Below are 23,302 nucleotides of genomic sequence, written 5' to 3'. Positions count from 1 at the left end.
TATTTCCAATTTTTAATCACCCTGTTCACTCCACAGACTCAAAGTCTGCCATCATTCAACCATCCAGCCATCCAGCCACTCGGCTTCATGCTAACCATCAATCATCTATTACTGCAAATGGCCAACAACCGACGACAATATCTAGACACCAAATTGGAGCGTATGAGGTATTTGCAACTCGAGAATTTGTGCGACACTTTGTGTCTTGACTGGCCACCGCCCCCTTGGCCTGGCCCCCTCATCAATTACTTAGTGGCTTCTCTTTTGGACAGATCATGGAGTTTAGTGATTGACTTGTTTCTGGCCAGGCACATTGTTATTGCACTTTGTGTAGTTTGCAGTTTGCCGTTTGCCTCTCGACGATGGCTGGTTTTTGTTGTCTAACCATAAAATATGAAATGTTCAGTTTTGTTTGCCTTTGGCTCATGCTGTTTAGTCGGGCGTCAGTGGGGCAGTGGAAAATTTTTAGCGGCCCGGCGAATGTTGTAAATTAAATGCACTTTTCACGTGATGTGCATTTCGAATTTGTCGAGTTCAAGCCGTGTCTCAGCAATTCGATGGCGGACTGTCGTCTGTCATTGATTTATGGGAAGGCGACTACAGATTTTTTAAGGGCCAATGTCGTAACTGAAATTATTTGTTAGCCAACAATGTTCTGATTTTATTTATTTAACTCAACAATTCCTAAAACCCATATATCACAACTTAATTGGATTGGGCTTATCGAATCTCTAGTATCTTTAATTACTTAGTACAGATAAACGACATGTTGTACTTGTTCTGGTATTTTATTTATTGAACAAGGTTCCTCTTGACGCACAACAAATGCACGTTGCGTATACGCCATGTAAGCCTTGGCCAGACTGATAAGTCCTAAAGTTCAGCCAAGAAACCCTTACAAACGGGTCAAGTGCTTCGGCTAAAGGCGTTGAAATATTGACACTGTAATTTCTTATCGATGGCTGTAAGAGAATTTTTTTTATTTTTCATATATTTGTCGCTATTGGAGCTGTTTTGGAGCTTGATAAAGTATCGTTCCTATCGATTGTGAAAGCCTCTAGGATGCCGGACTCTTAAGTGGGCTTTAGATATTATCAGCCATTCCTGGCTGGGGGGATTTCCCACTCACAGAGTAAAAGTTTCCGCTTTGAATCTGATATACATTCCACAACCTTGAGCCGTGCTCCTCCCATCCATCTAATTGATTTTCAAGCGGCAACTCAGTTACTTGGAAAAAAAGTTTAAATTAAAATCGCTCGAAAATCCCCTCCCGCGAAAAAAAAGATATTAAGACTGCTGTCACTGACTTCCCTCCCTCATTACGATGCGGATCGCGCCCAGCGTTTGTTCCTCGCTGTCTGACCAACTGATCGAGCTTCAACAAATGGAAATGCTTAATGCCTGCAACTGGATTGACGAGAATCTCGCATCCAAAACGTAATGTTCATAATATCGCGTCAAAACAATAAATAAAATAATTGATTTGCTTCCGCAATTGGTTTCCGGATCTGCCTTCTCGAGCTCGTCGTCGGTTTTTGGGGTCAAAACGGTTCGAGTTCGAGCACTGAGTAGGTAATTAATTAATTAATTAATATTCACAATGCGCAGCGCATCGCCTCCAAAGATTGTCGCTTCAGATTTAGATTTGGATATACTCGAATCCCATACAGCTTCGGACGAGTCTGAGTCAACGACACTGACCTTGCTCGATGTCAAATACCCGAATTAAAAGTTAAACCACCGATAGTTAATTTTTTAAGTGAGTGGGTGTACTGTGACGTAATGTAGATGCGAAAAAAATTCACAAATCTGGGCTAGTGGGTATGATTTAAGTTCTGCGAGGGGAAACAGAATATGTTTCCTAAGATGCCGCCGCCAGAAAACCGGTTAAAACTGCCACGGATGTTTCATTAAGTGATTTTATTTAGCGCCTGTTTTGTTTCTCCTTGTTGTCCCCCAGGTGACAAAAACCTTTGTTTGTGTCGGGCCCCGAAAATAAAACAATCTGTGAAAAGCACGCCCCTTGGGCGAGGTCGTAATGCAAGATATTTATATTAGCAATATGCAAATTACTGGCTGTGTAAATACAAACAGCCAACGATGGCTCAGTCACCCAAGCACTGGAACTTGTGGGTTGATTACACATCGGACGCATGACAATAGGAACTTTCTAACCGACTCTTGACAGTTTCCAAAGAAACTGGCCATAGTCATTTCCGCATAGCATAGACAAGGTGAATTTTGCATTTGATTTCAAGTTCTATGCCGTACATGCGATGCAAATGGGGAGTGTATGTCGATCGATCAGCGGCAGTAGTGGTGGCGGTGGTGCTGGTGCCTTTTAATAGCTGCAATTAGCCTTTCCACGACTAAATGGAGATGCGTCACCCGGCATCCGATTATAAAATTGTCGCTAGTATAGCAATTATCGTAATTCCAAGTTATTTGGCAGGTTCATAGAATTGAAAGCTTTTTATTTAAAAACAATTGAACTGGGCTATGCCGCATGGGTGTTTTTCGATAATAGTATCAAATTAATATATAAATGCAATCTTCAGCTTAAAGTTAGGTGTGTCCTCTCATTTTCAGTAGCTATTCTCCTTTGTAAACGGGCTTTCGCTTCTCGGCAAAGGCCGCTAAACCCTCAAGGCGATCCTTGGTGGGTATCACCTGCGAGTAACAGATCTCCTCAATGGAGTAGCCGGTGGTCAGATCCACCTGCATGCCCTTGTCAATGGCCAACTTGGCCATGCGCACACCAACTGGTCCGTTGGGGAGGATTTCCTCGGCCAATTTCAGAGCCTGTTGGTAGGCGGCGTCTTTGGTTTCGTTTTGTTGTACTACATGGTTGACTAAGCCCAGTTCCTTGGCCTCTGTTCCGTCAAAGACCCGTGCCGTAAAGATGAGCTCCTTGGCTAACGCGGGCGATAAGATGCGGGGAAGACGCTGGGTACCACCGGCTCCAGGTATGATGGCCAACCTCGTTTCCACCAGACCCATTTTCGTGTTCGATGCTGCTGTTCTAATATCACAGGCCAGGGCCATTTCTAGGCCTCCGCCCAAAGCAGCGCCGTCCAGGGCGGCAATCACGGGCATGGGCAGTTGCTCAATGCTGATGAGCAGAGACCGCAGGGTCTTTACAAACTCGGTGGCCTCCTCAGGGGTCATGTCTGGAAATTAGGACTTAGAAATCTTTTCATTGATGTTCATTTATAATAAGATCTTACCTTTGCGTTCCTTCAAATCCGCACCGGCACAGAAAATGCCGGGGGTGAGGCTCCGTAGAACCACAACCCTTGATCCATTGTCCCTCTTGATCTCCTCCAGGACGTCAGTAAAGGTCTCCACCATGCCACGACTGAAGGAGTTCTTAGCTGCCGGCCTATTAAGGCCAATCACAGAGATTCCCTTCCGGGGTCCCTCCAAACGCTCCACCAGAACCTCATCTCCATCGCCAAATGGAGCTTCCAGGGCAAAATGTCTAGACGATACGAGAGGACGGGTGATGTGACGCGTGAATTTCGCAACGCCCTGCAGTAAAATAGACATTTTCCAGTCAAAAAGTGGTCAAAACAAAAGGAACAGCCAAAGAAGTTGTTATAAAACCGGCAGAAACAGCTGTGGCGCCCAGTGCTGAAAAGCTCGGCAATATTTATCGATATTTTAAGCGATAGGTTTGCATCTTCGGTTGTTTAGCTTTATTCTGAGAAGATTTAAAAATTTTATTAAACCGCCTGGAAGATTTTTAAATCAGATTGATTTCCACTTTTCATTAGTAAATTAAAGCCTAATTATTTGAAAAATAATCAAGTGGAGACATTATGGCGCGACACCTAGTGTGCCCAGATTATGTTGGCAAAAAACGAAAACAACAACAAGAAAGTTCAGTAGAAAAAGCGACAGCCGGGTAATGGTTAAAAGTTTAGTATAAAACAAATTCCTAATGTCTATTTAAAGCAAAATTCCAAGTAAATTTCGACCCTAGGAAGCCCGCACCAAGTGGGACGTGGGTAAGAATAGCTTATAGTTCGATCAGGATCTCTTGAGCACGCCGCATGACGTAGTCCAGCTTTAAAAGTGAAACCCTTAAGATCCGCCAATAGAAAACAACTGATCGAAATCTATTATCTGATAGTGACGCAGCGCGCCGTGTAAGTAGCCAAACTATAATTAAAAAGAAAAACATGGTTTTTGGTGCTATTCAACGGCTTATTCACAGGGCATTGCTGCCAGAGCAGGATGCTGATGCGCGGCGTGCAGGTCCTGCAACGTAGACACCAGCAGATTGGAAGGGCTTTGAGTCAATATTCATCATCCGTGCGACAGGACTCTTTACATGCTTGGAAACGTCATGACGGAGACACCTTTAAGGCACAGCTGTGGAAGCGGCCTGGCGGGTGCTATCCAATTCGCTGCAGCTCGGAGGGCAGTGACGACAAGAACAAGAATGTGGAGCTCGCCAGCACCCAACAGTTAGCCCAAACGAAAGAGGTTCCAACTATCAAGCAGACTAAAAATTTTGAAGTGAAGACCACCAAAGGCATCCTGACCATAAGTACAACCATCGAGGACTCGAAAATTAATGAGATTGTGTTTGAGAAATCTGACCTGCCGCCAGTTGCAAAACTAAAGGAACCATCTTTGCCATCGGCGGTTGCCGCCAAGGCATCGGCTACCGATTCAAAGCCATCAATTCTGCCTCCTTTACCCGGAGTAAAATCTCCGGAACAGAGCAGTGGTGCTCCTATTGCAGCACTACCTGTCCTGTCACCTTCTACAGAGGTACCACCGACCACACCGACACCATCTCCGAAGCGACCGCGTTTCGATTATCGAGCTTCCTTGGAACGCAACTTTATAACACCCAATCGAGCCATTAGCGACTTTTTGTTGACCGCTGGGGATCTCGAATCTCTGCCCAAGATAAAGCGACGATCACCCTATGAACAGGAGCCTCCGATGACCGTTTACTGGCGGCGTGATGTGGAAGCTAAAGCCGTTGCTGTTTGGGGTTCCAAGGAAAGTATATTGCGAGAGCGGCTCAAGAGAGAAGTAGAACGCAAGCAACACCAACAGAGTGAGTGCATGCTTGTCCATACCATAGGGTTGATGCTAATGTTTATGATTCTCCAGATCTGTTTACGGTTAAACGACGATTGCGTGACTATCGCAGGGAGATTGGTGTCCGTAACTTGGTGTTTGAAAACGAAAACGATCCCGCAAAGTCAGGTCAAGTTGTGGCCACTGCCATTGCCATGTGAGTTTTAACTTTTAATTAACAGAACTTACGACAATAAAAATAATATTTTTAGCAATGCAGCCAATTTGCTTTTCAAGGCAGGTGGCTGGATGTACAGCGGATCACACAGCATGTTTGCAGAAGTTATACACTCATTGGCCGATCTGCTTAATCAGCTCATTCTGGCCTTTGGCATCTACAAATCAGCCCAGAGTCCCGACACTGATCATCCATATGGATATATGAATATGCGCTATGTCTCATCCTTGATCTCTGGTGTTGGCATTTTTTGTTTGGGCTGTGGACTGTCTATCTACCATGGAATCGAGGGAATTGTTCATCCTGAACCGGTCGCTGATCTATTTTGGGTGTATTGTATTTTAATGGGTTCTCTAGTTTCTGAGGGAGCTACCTTAATAGTGGCTATCAACGAACTTAGCCGATCGGCTAAGCTAAATAATGAGAGCTTTAAGGATTATGGTAAGCCTTTGCTAAAACTTAAATGTGCAATCTTATGAACATATTTTTATTTCAGTTCTTTCTGGAAAGGATCCCTGTGTAAATGTGGTGCTGTGTGAAGATGCTGCCGCCGTGGCAGGCGTAATTGTTGCTGGAACGTGCATGGGCCTGAGTAGCTACACCGGCTCCCCCCTATTTGATGCCGCGGGATCGCTGATCATTGGAGGTCTTCTGGGTGCCGTAGCATCGTTCATCATCTACACAAATGCTAATGCCCTAGTGGGAATCTCCATATCCTCTGCGCGGCTGGAGAAGATCAACGCTGCCTTGGAGGCTGATGTGATGATTAGAGCGATTTACGATGTCAAGGGTATCGACATTGGCAACGCCCGCGTTCGCTATAAGGTGAAGATTTTCGCTTACAGAAAGTAAAACTGAAATTAAAATGAAATATTTACAGGCTGAGCTTGACTTTGATGGTCGTGAGCTTACTCGTTCGTACCTGGACAAACAGGATCTGGCGAAACTGCTTAATGTGCGTATCTGATTGACAGACTGACCCACTACTGGGCCGGCCTTTAACCGGTTTTTGTTTGTGCTCTTACAGACGGTTCGCAGCTTTGAGAAGGTCGAGGATCTAGAATGCTTTTTACTTGACCATGGCGAAAACATTGTGGACCTGATGGGCGGTGAAATAGATCGAATTGAGATGAATCTGCGGGTGAGTTGTAGATTCTTATACTTTTAATTTTCATTCTCTTATAATGATGTACTTTTTAGACACAATTTCCGGAAATTAGGCATGTGGATCTGGAAATACTGTAAAGCCCTTCTCGGAAAAAAAAAAACAAAGCATTGGGTGATTGGTTGCTGTCTTATAGAAATATTGCCTGTTAAGCTTATATTTATTTCCCATTAATTACTTTTAGATATATCTGTATAGTTAAGCAATTAAAGTGTATTGCCATGGGCCAAAGGGCCTTCTTCAAGTTTCTATTTAGCTTTTTGCAGTTTGTTGAATTGTAGTTTTCCCAATTGAGATTCCGACCCGCCTGTTCCAGTGAAACTAAAACAGATTTGTGTACTATAAATATTGTAATTACACTTTGTACTGTGTTTTTTCTGTAAGATGGGTCAAGTCGAAGGTGAACGAAAACGAGAGTGTGCCAATCGAAAGTTTTGCCTTTTTTTTGCATGCAACTGCAACGCTCTCCCTGGCGAACTTTTTATCTCTTGGCGAATATTTACATTTCGATCTTTACAGAGCGCGGTGCTTTCACTGTTAAAGGTCTGTGTGGGTTGGTGGATGTTTGGGAATTATTTTCAGTCTGGTTTGGCGCGTGAATTAAAACGGTGGTCCGCAGGTGACGACTGGCTGGCAATACCAATGAGAATAAAGTAAACAACACCCAAGTGTCAGCTAATAACTTAAGGCCCAAATAAAATATAAATTTTAATACAAGTTCTAACGTAAAACAAGTTTTGGTTTTATACAATCCAAGTGTATTAACGCCTCTAATTGATTCTAAATTAAAGTAAACAAAAACAATGGCAGCAAAGCAGAGGGCATAAACCTTACTAGCCAAAACAAATAATTTTGCATAAACAGAATTCAGTATTCAAACTGGGAAGAGGGCTATTGACCTATGACACAATACCAAGATAATGGATCTGTTGTTTGATCCAACAAACTTCTTAGGGCATTACGTGTTCGGTTTGAAAAGAAGATGTTCTGTGAATCTAATTTGGTATTTTAATTTGAGCTTCTGATTAGCGACCGCTGTGATGGCACTTGTTGACCTATTAACGGTACACAACGCAATTCACATGCTAATTAGATGGCACTAGAAATCGCTTTCGACCATAGCTCTTCGGAAAGGGTGTACGAAATTCTGGATTTCTGAAGCATAGAACTTCGTCAGATGGCGAATCAATTATGCACCGCCTTTCAGGTGAAGTGTGGCCCATCCGTAATTGAGGTCGCATTGAGTGCAATTGCTGATTCAGTTCCATTTCCACTGCCAAACGAATAAAGACTCGGATGACGATCAATGCCATGATTGATGGTGGAGACTGATCATAAATTTTAATGGATCTTCAAACAATATTGCTTCGAATTTACATAAAATCATAAATCAAAAGGGAAGACCAAGCTATAAAGTGTTAATTTTTCAAATTTAAGAATCATTTTAGAAGCATAATTTTTGTGAGTGTAATCAAAAATGTAGACAATAAACTGATAGTCTCGTAATTGCTGTCACTGCAAATCTCGTCAATCTCAAACAGTTTACTAATTGTGTTTATTGAATAAATATTTATTTTCGTGTTTTAGTTCAGACAGGCCAACTATGCAGCTTTTGTGGCTTTTAATATTCTTGATTCTGCCGCAATTTTTGAAAGGCGAGGTGGGAAAATCTCCACCAAAGCCTAATATTATTTTTATCCTAGCTGATGATTTGGTAAGCTTTTAAATGAAAAACTAATATTCAAATTATGCCTAATATTTAGTATATTTAGGGCTTTAATGATGTGGGATTCCATGGTTCTGCTCAGATACCAACTCCCAATATTGATGCCTTGGCCTATTCTGGAATTATTTTGAATCGTTACTATGTAACACCTATTTGTACTCCCTCCAGATCGGCACTTATGACAGGAAAATATCCAATACATACAGGTTGTTGCTTTCATATTTTATTTAAGCTATAAATAAAATTTTTTAATATTTATATAGGAATGCAACATGCTGTTCTTTATGCAGCCGAGCCCAGGGGCTTGTCTCTCAAAGAGAAAATCTTACCACAATATCTAAACGACTTGGGGTAGGTCTTTATCATTTTCAAAGGCTATAATTTTCATTCTGAATCTTATCAATTAGCTACACCTCCCACATTGCCGGCAAATGGCATCTGGGGCACTGGAAACTCAAGTATACCCCCCTCTTCAGGGGATTTAGTAGCCATGTGGGCTTCTGGTCCGGCCACCATGACTACAATGATCATACCGCCGTGGAGAACGATGAGTGGGGTCTGGATATGCGAAATGGAACGGAGGTGGCCTATGATCTTCATGGACGATACACGACGGATGTAATAACCGATCACGCCGTCAAGGTGATTGCCAATCATAATGCGACCAATGGTCCTCTGTTCCTGTATGTGGCCCATGCGGCTTGTCATTCAAGCAATCCGTATAACCCACTGCCAGTGCCGGATAATGAGGTGATGAAGCTGGGACATATTCCCCACTACAAGAGGAGGAAATTTGCAGGTGAGTTGAGTTTTGAAAAGGATTTACTTTTTATTAAAAACTGATAGAGAACCGATGGATATTGGCAAAGATATAGCCTTTTCAGTAGGCCATAATATGCTCCCCATGGATTTTCCACATTTTGAAGGGGTCTACCCAGAAAATTTGACAAAAAATCTAAAAAATATTTGGTTTCTAGATTTTGATGCAGATTTAAAGAAAATCGATCCACAAATCGTTTAAGGTATTCCGCTCAAGATTCGGATGGATATTGACAAAGATATAGCCTTTTCAGTAGGAAAAAAAATGCTCCCCATGGATTTCCCACATTTTGAAGGGGTCTACCCAGAAAATTTGACAAAAACCCTAAAAATTATTTTGTTTCTAGATTTTTATGCAGATTTAAAGAAAATCGATCCACAAATCGTTTAAGATATTCCGCTCAAGAATCAGATGGATATTGACAAAGATATAGCCTTTTCAGTAGGCCACAATATGCTCCCGTTGGAGTTTCCACATTTTGAAGGGGTCTACCCAGAAAATTTGACAAAAAACCTAAAAACTATTTTGTTTCTAGATTTTGATGCAGATTTAAAGAAAATCGATCCACAAATCGTTTAAGGTTTTCCGCTCAAGATTCGGATGGATATTGACAAAGATATAGCCTTTTCAGTAGGCCAAAAAATGCTCCCCATGGATTTTCCACATTTTGAAGGGGTCTACCCAGAAAATTTGACAAAAACCCTAAAAATTATTTTGTTTCTAGATTTTTATGCAGATTTAAAGAAAATCGATCCACAAATCGTTTAAGATATTCCGCTCAAGAATCAGATGGATATTGACAAAGATATAGCCTTTTCAGTAGGCCACAATATGCTCCCCATGGATTTCCCACATTTTGAAGGGGTCTACCCAGAAAATTTGACAACAAATCTAAAAATTATTTTGTTTCTAGATTTTGATGCAGATTTAAAGAAAATCGATCCACAAATCGTTTAAGGTATTCCGCTCAAGAATCAGATGGATATTGACAAAGATATAGCCTTTTCAGTAGGCTATAATGTGCCCCCAAGGATTTTCCACATTTTGAAGGGGTCTATCCAGAAAATTTGACAAAAAATCTAAAAAATATTTGGTTTCTAGATTTTGATGCAGATTTAAAGAAAATCGATCCACAAATCGTTTAAGGTATTCCGCTTAAGATTCGGATGGATATTGACAAAGATATAGCCTTTTCAGTAGGCCACAATATGCTCCCCATGGATTTTCCACATTTTGAAGGGGTCTACCCAGAAAATTTGACAAAAAATCTAAAAAATATTTGGTTTCTAGATTTTGATGCAGATTTAAAGAAAATCGATCCACGAATCGTTTCAGGTTTTCCACTCAAGAATCGTATCAATATTAACAAAGATATAGCCTTTTCAGTAGGCCACAATATGCTCCCCATGGATTTTTCACATTTTGAAGGGGTCTTCCCAGAAAATTTGACAAAAAATCTAAAAAATATTTGGTTTCTAGATTTTGATGCAGATTTAAAGAAAATCGATCCACAAATCGTTTAAGGTATTCCGCTTAAGATTCGGATGGATATTGACAAAGATATAGCCTTTTCAGTAGGCTATAATGTGCCCCCAAGGATTTTCCACATTTTGAAGGGGTCTACCCAGAAAATTTGACAAAAAATCTAAAAAATATTTGGTTTCTAGATTTTGATGCAGATTTAAAGAAAATCGATCCACAAATCGTTTAAGGTATTCCGCTTAAGATTCGGATGGATATTGACAAAGATATAGCCTTTTCAGTAGGCCACAATATGCTCCCCATGGATTTTCCACATTTTGAAGGGGTCTACCCAGAAAATTTGACAAAAAATCTAAAAAATATTTGGTTTCTAGATTTTGATGCAGATTTAAAGAAAATCGATCCACAAATCGTTTAAGGTATTCCGCTTAAGATTCGGATGGATATTGACAAAGATATAGCCTTTTCAGTAGGCCAAAAAATGCTCCCCATGGATTTTCCACATTTTGAAGGGGTCTACCCAGAAAATTTGACAAAAAATCTAAAAATTATTTTGTTTCTAGATTTTGATGCAGATTTAAAGAAAATTGATTCACAAATCGTTTAAGGTTTTCCGCTTAAGATTCGGATGGATATTGACAAAGATATAGCCTTTTCAGTAGGCCAAAAAATGCTCCCCATGGATTTTCCACATTTTGAAGGGGTCTACCCAGAAAATTTGACAAAAAATCTAAAAATTATTTTGTTTCTAGATTTTGATGCAGATTTAAAGAAAATTGATTCACAAATCGTTTAAGGTTTTCCGCTCAAGATTCGGATGGATATTGACAAAGATATAGCCTTTTCAGTAGGCCAAAAAATGCTCCCCATAGATTTTCCAAATTGTAGACCCCACCCAGAAAATTTGACAAAAAATCTACAAATTATTTTGTTTCTAGATTTTGATGCACATTTAAAGAAAATTGATCCACAAATCGTTTAAAGGTATTCCGCTTAGAAATAAAATGTTAATTGAAAAAGTTATAAAGGTTTTTGAAATGGTCTATCTACTTTATAATTGGTTTCTAACACCTTTTTCTACCTTTTTCTTAGCAATGGTTACCAAAATGGATGAATCCGTCGGACTGATTGTGGATCAGTTGCGCAAGTCCAATATGCTGGAGAATTCCATAATCATCTTCTCCTCTGACAATGGGGGTCCTGCCCAGGGATTCAATTTGAACTTTGCCTCCAACTACCCGTTAAAAGGCGTAAAAAACACTCTATGGGAAGGAGGAGTTCGAGCTGCGGGTCTCATTTGGTCCCCACTCCTCAAAAGCCGACAACGAGTGGCTAACCAGACCATACACATTTCTGACTGGTTGCCCACACTCCTGGAGGCAGCTGGTGGTGTTCCCGCCTTGTCCAATTTGAGCAAAGGCATAGATGGCCAGAGCATCTGGCAGGCTCTGGTACACGATCAACCTTCTCCCCGGCTGAAGGTGGTTCACAATATCGATGATATCTGGGGCAGTGCCGGCCTTAGTGTGGGTGATTGGAAACTGGTAAAGGGCACTAACTATTATGGCAAGTGGGATGGATGGTACGGACCGGCTGGTGAAAGGGATCCCCATCTCTATGAGTGGCAGCAGATACCCAAGAGCAGGGCGGGCAAAGCTCTGCATGGACTACAAATGCTGCCAAGCCAGGCGGAACAGCAGAGGCTAAGAGCTGCAGCCACAGTTTCTTGCTTGGGTCAGTCTTCTCAAGGAAGTGTGTGCAAAGCCACCGCGTTCTCGGCTCCGTGTTTGTTTAATATTCATGACGATCCCTGCGAACAGTTTAATTTGGCGGAACAGTAAGTATAAAGTTACTTCTAGGCCTAATTATTTACTCTTGTATTTGCTTTAGATATCCCAAAGTACTCCAAACCTTGATGGAAGAGTTAAAGTATCAAAATTCTACAGCAGTACCACCTGCCAATAAGCCTGGAGATCGTCGTGCGAGTCCCAAGTACTGGAACTACACATGGACTAATTTTGGAGATTATGAATTATATAACAATAAGCCAGTTTTAGGTGACTTGGAAGTCCTTTTGTAAATTTCTCCAAAAAAGACTGTTTAGATTAAAGATATTTGATTAATATTAAAATTATTCTTTTTTGTGAATTTAGAATCAAACATCCCGCCTAAAACGGTGGTTTAAGCTTGGCTTGACAGAGCTATCGATAGTTTTGTAATCGATAAATTAGAGTTAACAGACTGCTGTTAAAAAGACGTTTGAAGCCCTCATTTGAAATGAAAGTTTTTTTAGAAAAAAAGAATAGTTTGTTATGAGAACCCACTGGTAGGGCAAAGTTGTATTTTTTATTATTTGTTGTAAAATTGGTTTACAGCTTACATTGCTTAGCGCATTATGAAATACAAATACTTGCACAATTACATAAAAAAAACATCAAATGCTACATTTTGAGTTCGAGTGCGTACATTTAATGCGTTATGTGGTAGAAATACATACACTAGTTACATGGGCTTATATCAAAATTCTACTATAGATAGTACCGAAAAAACTGGCTAATCCTTTATGTCTGTATATAATTTATGTATGTAGTATGTGCGTAATGCATCAGAGTAAGTCCTTCAGACTGAACACGTTAATTTTGATTAGATTTGCTGGCTTGGTCGGCGGCTCTTCTCTCTTCTGAGATTCCTAATCCTACACATCTACTGAGAAGTTGAAAAGGGAAGGAGTAGTCAAGTTTTTGATTAGCGCGATAGTATAGTAGTAGCCTAGATGATTCTTTTGATTTTCGATCTTTAAAAGGATTTAATTTGGCATATAAAACGTTACAAAAGGTTCGGATAGAGATGCAGAAGCGTGACCTCTCTGTGCTAAGCCCGCCGGCGGCGGCGATTGGGCCACTTGGATGATCCGATTCTGTATTTGTTTCTGTTTCCTTTTTCGTTCTCCCCGGTAGTCCCTTTGCCCGGGATCCGGAGGTCCAGAGCCCCATTCGATTCTCGGATACACTTGCTGCGACTCGCTTCCCGTCCTGGTGGTGACCACCGTGGTGGTCGATCCCAGCCGCTGACGGAGACTCCGACGAGCCGGTCGGCTCATCTAAATGCGTTCGGTCACGTAGACCTTCGCCGAAGCTGGGGCGTTGGAGCGCCGCACGGCAAAGGTGACGATGATGCCGATGAAGATCAGTGTGATACCAATGGCACTGGTTATATAGTGCTCCACAAGCTTGTTCTCGGTACTGCAAACGAAATGGGGAATATTTTGAAATACTACCAAATACCTTACACCATTCTCAGGCTGTTACCTAACGCTGGTTTCCTTGACGGTTTCGCGCTCTTTCTCGATCAGTCCCGTGACGGATGTGGCAATGGCCAGCCAGAAGTTGGCCAGACCCAGACTGGCGTGAATCGGCACCATGGCGGAGCGGCAGCTGTATGTCTTGTTCTCACAGCAGAGCATCACCAGAAAACTGAAAAACGTAAATGTCATGATTAGTATGCCGGATTGGAACACCACCTGGTCAACACTATGATGTCTCACCTGAAGAAGCCAATCACAAACTGGAGCACGAACATGCCCATTGTCACGAGACCCAGCCAAGAGTGGAGACTGTAGAAGTTCACCTTCTTCAAAGCATCATGGGAGTCGAAGACGGCGAGGAATCCGAGGGCGATGCACGGAATGGCCACGGCATGGAAGAACATGTGAATGAGCTTCACATAGATGTGTTTCACGCAACGACACAGGCGGTAGATCAAAATGGCTATAAAATAACAAATTATAATCAATTTAAAGATAAAAAATTCAATAAGGAACTTACAAAATCCTGACAAAGTCACGAATCCTGCAATCATCAAAATGGGATGCAAGTTGAACTGCTGCTTGGGACTCTCCGACCAGGCGAAGCCATCCCTGTAGAACATCACCCAGAAGAGGGTCAGGACCAGGACACCCACCAGCAGGATGGTGGAAAGGATAACGATCAGCAAGTACTCGCACCAGGAACAGCAGTTCCAGGCGTTATCTGGATCCTCCTCATAGCGCCTGTGGACGGGATTAGGAGCAAAGGAAAACCCATGGAGAGTACTTAATATAAAGAATTACTATTACTTTCTCTTGCGATTATATAGGCTGGGTCGACGAAAGATCAGGCGGTTGAGTTCATCAATGAACTCTCCATCGATTGGTTTCATACTCATTCAGTTAGCAGACTTCTCTTATTATCTCTAAGCTTACAGGGAATTAAGAATATGTTTTCTTTCAGGGATTACAAAGCCATTCCGAGTAGTTTAAAGATTGTGTGGGCTGCGTTCTGTGGCCCTCATTAAAGGCAATTTATGGAGATTCTAGATGTGATCTAGGGGATGCTCGAGGGAATCTCTTGAGCCAGTCTAATTGTGGGCTGAATGTGCTGCTAATCGTCTTAATTGACAGACAAGGGAAAAATCTCTGAGAAACGCAATTATCTAATTTGATAAGCAAATTTCCAATTTCCTGGAATGGCTCTGTTCCGAAAAGTTCAACAATTCGTACTTGCTATTTAACTTCGTTCTTAAAAGGACCAGAACCTCATCCAACTTATCCTTAACTTTTCGCTTTAAATTTTGATCTTTTCTTGTATTTTGTGTATTTTGTGCGGCTAGAGTGGAGTCAACATGTATTAGATCCATTGAGTGTTAAAGAGTAAAGTTGAATGCCCCAAAAAACAAAAATTCGAATAAATTTTTGACATCTGGGGAAAAGGTCTATTGTTTCGCCGCAATTGTGGTCTGTCTGTCATATTAATTTCATCACTTGTCGTGCTATCGGATGACATACATCCAGTTTCGATGGATGCTTCTGGTGAATCTGATGATGATGAGCACAATGATCTCACCATCAAAAAACAACCAAAACATATCATCGGCAAAGTGCAGTGGGACAGTGTTTGGTGTTGGGTGTTTGCTGTTTGCTGGGAGAAATCCCACAGATACGCAGATACAATGGACACAAAAAACCAAACCGCAGCCATCTGTTAAAAGTAAACAGCCTCTCTGGCCAACTGGAGTACTGGATGGGGTAATTAGGCGCATTGCTGGCAGCCAACGAGCCGCTTAATCATCCGCAAGTGCATTTCCACCAGATCTTTGACTGGAAACCAGTCCAGCCGCGTATCGAAAGTAAACAAAACTATTATTTAAATTAATCGTGCGAGCCCCGGCTGTTCCATGCTGTGATAATGAAAGCAAAACTTAATCAAATTACCAGACGTGGTTATCATCGAGCACTCTCGCTTTCTCGCGGCGTCACCTCGGGAGACACTTGCATCATTGCGCCGATAATGATATTGGATGATCCAATTTACATGCAACACGAACTGCGGAGAGTGTTCAGATGCAGATACATAGCTAGAGCTATGTGAGAGGGCTAATACACTGAGACGAAATCACTATCCAAAGGCTAGTGGGTTAAAATTAAAGCTCAGATCTCTTTTTTCAGTGTATGCACTCAATGGCGATGTCAATGAACGGCTGTGGCAGCAAGACTCCTCCGCTGCAGTGGCAGCATCTGCGGCGGCTGCAGCTGTCTGGGACTGGGACTGCGGTTGGGGCAGGCATTTAGCTTTTCAACACATCCCAGGGTGACGGCGGGTAGCACCGGGGGCTGGCTACAGACGCTGTTTGCTTTAACATACATTTCACTTGCCACAGATTGTTGGAAAACAAGCGCTAGCTTGTGGGCTCACAAACGGGCGTATCGAATCTATATCTGTATCTGTAGCTAGACAAGTATCTGCATCTACTATGCTGCATTTGTATCTCTTTCACTTTCCAACCGAATGGTGTGCTGGGAAATTTTCACTAAAAAGCTTTTTGTTATTATGGAAAACTCGTTGCCAGTGCCGGTTGCCACCTGTTCGGGATACATTCGAACCTGAACCTGAACCTGATTCAGAGTTTAAGAGTCTGAGCTGCCGAGAGTTAGTTGGCCTGGGTGCAGCCACTCATGGCTAATGGGTCATCGCCGGGAAAAGGCTATTGACACTGCACCCACGGTAGATGCAAGAAAAAGTAAACAGAGAAAGCGCACCAGCAGCAGCAGCAACAATGTGTCATCGTAATCTGCAAATTCCAACAGGCGTTTAATTTATGCAAATTGTATATCAAAGCCAAAGGAAATTAAGTTGGAAAAATCCAATAATCAAATAGAGAAAAGGTTCCTAAAAAAGTAAAAAGTGAGTGCATAATTAGCCTCAAAAAAATAAATTATTAGTATTAAAGGTATGACTGGCAGATAATGATCATTTTATGGCCATGAATTAACTGTTTTTGAAACTCAAGTCATTATAATCAGTATTCATCATATATTTTATTATTAAAATGTTAAAAATTAGGAAGAATGAGCCCACCAAAGAATCATCATTAAAACTCCTATATAGCTTTAGCTTTACAATAAAAAAAATATCTAAAATATATGCAAATAATCTTTAAGATCTTATCTTGTGTAAATATATTTTTCTTATAATCTCAACAAATATCTTTGTGTGATATCTAAAGCCAGCATCCATCAAATCTTATCTCTAGAATTTTGGGAACTACTTATCTCAGTCATGTGAGTGAGTTGAGATGATCATGGACACCAAATGTCTGGCTTTGAAGAGGAATACTAGATAAAAAAGACAGAACTACTTAAATCAGGTAATAGGGCAATATGAGTGTTTATAAAAACCCTAATAAAAGCAGGCTAATTATGGCAAAACTAGAGCATTACCAACTGGAGGAATTGTCAACGAATTGACACAAGAAATGTAACTATAAAACGGGAATGGAAAATTATACATTTCTTTTTAGAAGCAGCCAGGAAGTCAGGGCACAATTCAATTAAAGAAACCATCAGATGTAACAAATAACGAGCTGGCGCGGAATGTACAATTAAAAAGACGTTGGGCTTGGGGCAAATTAAAACATTTGCTGTCGCACGCATGGCTGAAAATCATTCTCCCTCCGTCAGAGCCCCTGCATCCAGCCTCTCAGCCTCCTCCTCACTGGCTGACTGTATCCTGCGGGTTAATTATGACTATGCATGTGTACGAGAACGGTGGCATACTGGTGTTACTTTACAATGCCCGGCAATTGTTTAGAGTCGAGCCGTTGTCGCGGCGTTTCCAATTGAAGCGATCTCCAGGGAGTACTACCCGTACTCGATCATATTCATGCCTGCATCTGTATTCGTAATCCAACATATACAAATGCATATGCTTGAAATTGTAGCTTGCAGATACAATCGAATTCGCGCTACAACAACCTGACACGAGCCTCTACGGGAAATTGAATCGAGTACGAGAATTTTTCGCCCTAAGCCGCAGTTGTTTAAATTGAATAAATATGCTTAAGGCAAGTACGCAAGTATTTTATTGCGACTATGGGACTACACTGAAAATACAGTATTTGAGAAGTAAAGGGGGTGACACCGTCTGGCATTGAGATCCAATAATTGGGGCTTGACTTACGCTGTTGTTGTTCCTCCACGCGGCATTTTGGCCAAATGGCGATCACGCATTTAGTCAAGTGTGTTTCTGTTTGGTTTTTTCGATTTTTTTGGTTATTTTATTTTTTGTCACCTCGCGCCACCCACTTGGTCACAGAATCACTTGGGGGGGTATGCGTCACGGATCGGTTTTATATAGTGGCCTATATGTATCAGACTAAAGGTCGTTTATCTATAGAGTGCGCTGGGTGTTTTCCGCGTAATTGATTTGGCTTCTATTCGAAATTCTCTGAAATGCCACACAATCGAGAGACAATTGAAAACCGGCGAACTGAATCTAAATGTCGGATCTATGGGATCGCTAATCACTAGAACCTTTTCGACCAAAAACAGATATGTGCACGGATCGGATACAGATGCTAATCAGGATTGTGTTAATTTGTCAATCACACAAAAATCGGTTCTCGAAGCCTATAGCGATTCCATAGAGTGACAGATTCGATTCGTTATCTATTCAAAGTGCCCCAAAAGTTCACATCGCATTTAATTAGAGCGTTTCGATTTCGTATAGATGCAAATTTTGATTTCGATCGTAACCACTCTCGATTTCTTGTACAAACAACCGAAAAATGCCTGATGTAGGCAATATTACAGAATTTGGTTTAAACAAACCCGGATAAAAGTGGTTTTATTTCTCTAATTTATGTTATTGTTTATACAGCTCCTTTAACACAAACACACACTATTTTAAAGTCTAAGTTTTTGATGAATAAAAAATTATTTTTAACAGCTAGCAACGAACCGATCTCGACGATCCACAAGAAGCAACTGAAAAGTATTTGAATTTTCATCTGGGAAAATGTTGATAAAAAATGAACTTTTTATATAAAAGTTCGTTTAGCCAAGACAAATACCGATCGAAGGAAATTAAGCCAAGACAGAATACACTCTATTCCCATCTTGGGATATTTTCATTTAGCGTAGACACAAACCTCCATACAATTTTAAATAAACCTTGTAGGGTTCAAACAGTTTTTTTAAATGTGATAATTGTTTGTTTATGGCTTAATTTCAGTTATGTTTCATAGAAAACTCGTATGTGGAAGAACCTTGGGCTATGTGAAATTTGGTTTTAGGTTAGATGCTTTATTTGCCGAGATAGTTCGAGTAAATATGGTTAAGATAAAAGATTATTATTAACGTCAGCTGACTGGCTACTCAGTGTCCTCGACGACATATTCCAGACATCTTGATAAGAAAAGGGTTATCTTTGCATATGATGAAAAAAAATAAAGTTTGCATAGAAACAAAATTATCCGAAATTATTATGTATCTTAAAATATGACCTTATTTAGGACTCATTTAGGATCTAAAGTTAGCATGGAATAAACCACAAAAAGCTAATTAATGGGACACCTGTGTGTGTGTCAACTTGTGGCTATAAATAAATAAGTAAATGCACGTATCAATCAAAACACCTGCCAGCAGCAGCCTGTGAATCAATCAAATATTTATGGAAGCGAGGAAGCTTCCACTAATTCGCAGCTAACTTAGTGGGTCAGTCCGTCCCAATAACCCCACTGGAAAAGGAAAGGGATAAAACCAAATCCACTCCCGCGCCCAGACAACAAACACACCCTGTCCAGAGTCCTGGCTCTGGAGCTTGGGTCATTATGCCAGCTCCTCCTTTGGATCCTTGGAGCTCATAAGCCGAAGGGGGTTTTGTGTGGGCAACGCGCCCAAAAATTACTTGAAATCAAATGAAAACCGAAATGAAAATGGAATGAAAAGGAAAGGGTCACCACGACGAGCGACGGAGGACTACAACGACAACAAAGACATGGAAGGCGGCGAAAAGTCGGAAAAAATACCCGTAATTACATGAAGCTCTGCGGACAACTGGTGAGCTGCGTGCCAGAAATTGGACAAGGACAGGCAGACGGGTTACAGGCGGAATGTTTACGGCCAAGTTAGTATATGACTAGCCAAGTGTAAGCCTGCACGCGATCAACTGTTGAATGTGTGTGCGGGTGTATTCCGTTCTCAAAGGGAATATCCAGGATATAGAGTAGGGTTTTTGTTTTTTTTTTTTTGTGTGATTTGCGACCTCGTCGCATTAAAATAAAATTTACGACTTTCAAAGATACGTGAATTAGGAAATTGGCGCGTAAAAATAACAGTACCCCATCCCATTCTCCGAAAGGGTGTGTATAGGCGTCGACAGTTGTTCTTGTTCTTGTTGTTCTCCTTAGTTAATTATCCTTTACCGTAATGCTAACGTGCCCCGGTCCTATTCAAAGTAAATGTTACACATACGCCGTGTGGTGCCATTAAAATCGATTTAAGGCAAGCTATTCTCTAACAAGTCTAACTACGGATTCGGGTTACTTTTCGTTTTGTGGATCTTTTTAAGAAATATTCAACTGCCAGCTGAGCAGTCGAGATGGGCAAGGCCAATTGCCGGCTAGACAAGAGTTCCAAATTGGTCTCTCGGGGGATATAAGTCCCTCCGTCCGATTCCATTCCAACTTGTTTGCCCGCCACTCAAATTTTCTATGCCTAAGTGACACAATTTACTTAAATATTGATAAACAAATGTGTCGGAGAGTCTGCTCACTAAATTGTGTTGAATACTGGGAAGTATACCCGCGGGATCCAACCGACAAACATGACAAGATATCTTAAATAATTTTGTACTTCCATGGAACATTTAACTTATAGAAGACTCCAGATTTCATCGAATGATACTCACTTTTCATCGGGTGGTGGTGGCATCTCGCCATTGGGAGTTCCCGGTGGCGTCTTGTCGCTGTCCAACATGGCCATGGGTGCCTCCATCGGTGGCAACGGGCTCACCGAGTTCGTATCCATGTGAAAGCAATCAATTGTGATGCTGCTGCGCTTTTCACTGCGAGGAGAATGAGTTGTGATGAGGTGGGAAGGGAAAACATTTATGAGGCTCGGCATTTAAATGTGGCATTTTAATAAAGAGAACAACAGCAGGCATCATCCTCCATCCTCTATCCTCCGGCAAGGAGCCCACTTCCGCAAATCCCCCCTTTTTGGCCTCTATTTTAGTGGAGAGGGTGTAAATCTCATCTGGTGATGAATGGCGATGGCGGCGCCGCTAGATGCCAGTTTTCATTACGTCTGGGATGTGTGCATTTTATATTTTGAAAGGGAGCTTCACCCCTCACCACACACCCACCCACCCACAGACACACACACAAAACCGAAAACATAATGAGCGGGGAAACCGCTTTTCCGCAGCCCCCGCACTTTCAAACAAACAGAGAATGAAAACAAAAAATGCAAACATATTTACCATGCCCAGAATGGGAAATGGAAAATGGCTTTTGGCTTTTATTTTTGGCGACTCCGCGTTGCGCCGCGTAAGGTGGCAAAACTGCAGCGTCAACTGAAGTCGGGGCAATGCACTTGGCTTGGATTTTACGTTCTTTTTTTTTTTCAGCCCTTTTCTGCCGCCAAGTGTAAAATTGGCTCATCACACGTCCGAATGCGTTCTGCAGAGCCGGAGGAGAGAGAGACTATAAAGAGGGCGCCAATGTCCGATTCACGTCCCTGTCAAGTTGAAGATACTCCAGATACTTCAAATATTCCGGAATCGAGTGTGTGTGTGGGATGTTTCGTTCTCCAATCAATTATTATCGGACGTTCTAGTTCTTGGCAGTGACGATGGAGCAAGTTCAGTGAACTCGATGCGGCGACACTTGATGGACACATCAATGCCGCCTGTCAAAGGCTGATACCGCTTCCTTTGCTCAGCCAACCAACCATGTGGCGCTCCAGGCCCTTGCAGCCAACTTCCAACTTCGGGCTCCACCCCCATGCCAGTTGAATTCCGGCCAAATTGTTCGTCCAGCCCTTTTGGACACACACATGTCCAGTTCCCACGGAGTGGACAACATGGGGATTGACTTCCTATTTGCTTGGATTATGCTGATTATACACAGGCCACAACTGGCGGGGTATTATTAGCAAATGAAAGGCAGAGCGACAGTTTTCGACTGGTGGCCTGTGGGGGAATTCAACTCTGTTTTGATTGGCATCTAGCGACAGTAACACCCGCTCCAGGCATTCTTAAGAAAAATACGAGATATACAATCTGGATGGGGTGAAAAAAATGCTGAATTAATATTAATTGATTAATTGAAGTGGGGAATTTGTTGGTCCATTTTTGCAAATATTATTGAAAGCTTCTCTTAACTTTTACTGCTTCCTGCAGTTAGCTTCCCCAGGGAATAAATATTACTTCCAGTGCTCTTATTTGTTTTTAGGTCATAGAGAAATGTCCCAGATAAGTACACAAAATGCGATTGGAACATAAAAATGTTGAAATATGAAATATGCAGTTCCCAATCCCCCAATTCCTATGCTGATAGCAGCTTTCTGGAGAGGAAACTGGACATTATGCAATCCCACAGCTGCTGACACAGCCCCCATGTATGTGAAACGACCCAAAACAAAGTGAACGGCCAAAAATCCCCTCACAAAAGACGGTCTTCCAAATAAATTTCGAGGGCCCGGAAATGCAGTAACTTGTGCAGTGACATTTTCTGAAATGGGAGGGAAAGAACTCCCCCTCAATAGCCTTCACAATAGACATCCTTTTTGTGTGGCGACAACAAACAGAGACTCAATAATCCGATTTTATGGACTCTTTTGAGAAACCATCAAGCGTCTCAGCTCAAAAGGGACACTCACATATACATACACTCACAGGGATAAAGCGGAAACGGAAGTGGGGATAATGCTGATGCTGCTGGTTTTTGTTTTTGGTGGCTTTCGGCTCAGACCTACCCCAAGATACTTTCGATTGTGTGTGCAGTGCCAAAAGCCCTTATTCACTGGAAAATTTAATCACTCAATTATGCAGCACTCTCGGCTAAAGTCGGGCTTATAATATCGTATGCCTAATTAGATTTGTTTGCCGCTTCAACGAGCTGGAATTTAACTATGTAGTTTCCACAATTAATTCATTTGCCCGAATACGAAAACGAGCAGCGAATTATGCAGCATCCCTCCGGCGGACATGCACACGGAGATGGGCAATGGAATGGAGTATCTGACGGATGCGGTGGAAAAACAAGCAGGCTGACATACACGCAGACCGGCCACTCGGATGGAATCACGCGCTCCGCTCGACCACGTCCGAACTCCACGATAGCTCCAAACGAACTGGCTGCCGCCTGTCGCTGGGAAAACTCTGCCGGCGACCGGACCGGACCGCAGCACACCCGACCACAAAAACACGACAGCGCTAATGGGTGGGTGGGTGACGGGAGATCGGAGCGACCCGAATGGGGGAAAAGCCGGGAAACTGAAGCTGGGGAGCTTCG

The 23,302-nt window shown here is 41.9% G+C and overlaps 4 protein-coding genes across 13 annotated transcripts; 2 read left to right on the top strand and 2 right to left on the bottom strand.

Moving 5' to 3' along the window:
• Positions 1–2,457: 2,457 nt before the first annotated feature.
• LOC108131476 (methylglutaconyl-CoA hydratase, mitochondrial) lies at positions 2,458–3,631 on the bottom strand. Its single transcript, XM_017250355.3, has 2 exons — positions 3,228–3,631; positions 2,458–3,170 (listed from the first exon to the last, which is right to left on the bottom strand). Exons 1-2 carry the CDS (start codon positions 3,547–3,549, stop codon positions 2,593–2,595), a joined length of 900 nt encoding a protein of 299 aa, XP_017105844.2. The 5' UTR covers positions 3,550–3,631; the 3' UTR covers positions 2,458–2,592.
• Positions 3,632–3,861: 230 nt separating this feature from the next.
• ZnT49B (Zinc transporter 49B) lies at positions 3,862–6,687 on the top strand. The gene is made up of 8 exons (XM_017250893.3): positions 3,862–4,151; positions 4,220–5,077; positions 5,134–5,257; positions 5,313–5,719; positions 5,775–6,103; positions 6,159–6,233; positions 6,306–6,419; positions 6,479–6,687. Exons 2-8 carry the CDS (start codon positions 4,240–4,242, stop codon positions 6,521–6,523), a joined length of 1,932 nt encoding a protein of 643 aa, XP_017106382.2. The 5' UTR covers positions 3,862–4,151; positions 4,220–4,239; the 3' UTR covers positions 6,524–6,687.
• Positions 6,688–7,035: 348 nt separating this feature from the next.
• On the top strand, positions 7,036–12,588 carry LOC108131479 (arylsulfatase B). Of its 4 annotated transcripts, none has more exons than XM_017250358.3 (7): positions 7,036–7,096; positions 8,031–8,157; positions 8,216–8,375; positions 8,433–8,520; positions 8,577–8,968; positions 11,564–12,308; positions 12,362–12,588. In XM_017250358.3, exons 1-7 carry the CDS (start codon positions 7,086–7,088, stop codon positions 12,549–12,551), a joined length of 1,713 nt encoding a protein of 570 aa, XP_017105847.2. In that variant the 5' UTR covers positions 7,036–7,085; the 3' UTR covers positions 12,552–12,588. The 4 variants fall into 4 exon arrangements, with proteins under 4 accessions (XP_017105847.2, XP_070134302.1, XP_070134303.1 ...); XM_070278201.1 differs by lacking the exon at positions 7,036–7,096 and adding an exon at positions 7,686–7,904; XM_070278202.1 differs by lacking the exons at positions 7,036–7,096; positions 8,031–8,157; positions 8,216–8,375; positions 8,433–8,520; positions 8,577–8,968 and adding an exon at positions 11,327–11,455 and having other exon boundaries at positions 12,362–12,586.
• A 189-nt stretch (positions 12,589–12,777) lies between these two features.
• Positions 12,778–23,142, bottom strand: nemy (no extended memory). Of its 7 annotated transcripts, none has more exons than XM_017250753.3 (6): positions 22,764–23,142; positions 20,695–20,850; positions 14,296–14,519; positions 14,016–14,238; positions 13,780–13,944; positions 12,778–13,713 (listed from the first exon to the last, which is right to left on the bottom strand). In XM_017250753.3, exons 2-6 carry the CDS (start codon positions 20,811–20,813, stop codon positions 13,572–13,574), a joined length of 873 nt encoding a protein of 290 aa, XP_017106242.2. In that variant the 5' UTR covers positions 20,814–20,850; positions 22,764–23,142; the 3' UTR covers positions 12,778–13,571. The 7 variants fall into 7 exon arrangements, with proteins under 7 accessions (XP_017106242.2, XP_017106245.2, XP_070134308.1 ...); XM_017250756.3 differs by lacking the exons at positions 20,695–20,850; positions 22,764–23,142 and adding exons at positions 17,965–18,231; positions 18,745–18,778; XM_070278207.1 differs by lacking the exons at positions 20,695–20,850; positions 22,764–23,142 and adding exons at positions 14,580–14,706; positions 15,009–15,150.
• Positions 23,143–23,302: the final 160 nt, after the last annotated feature.

Source organism: Drosophila bipectinata, chromosome 2R, assembly GCF_030179905.1.
Source record: "Drosophila bipectinata strain 14024-0381.07 chromosome 2R, DbipHiC1v2, whole genome shotgun sequence".
NCBI classification, from domain to species: Eukaryota; Metazoa; Arthropoda; class Insecta; order Diptera; family Drosophilidae; genus Drosophila; species Drosophila bipectinata.
Note: the sequence above shows the minus strand (reverse complement) of the source record. Positions and strands in the feature narration are given on the sequence as shown.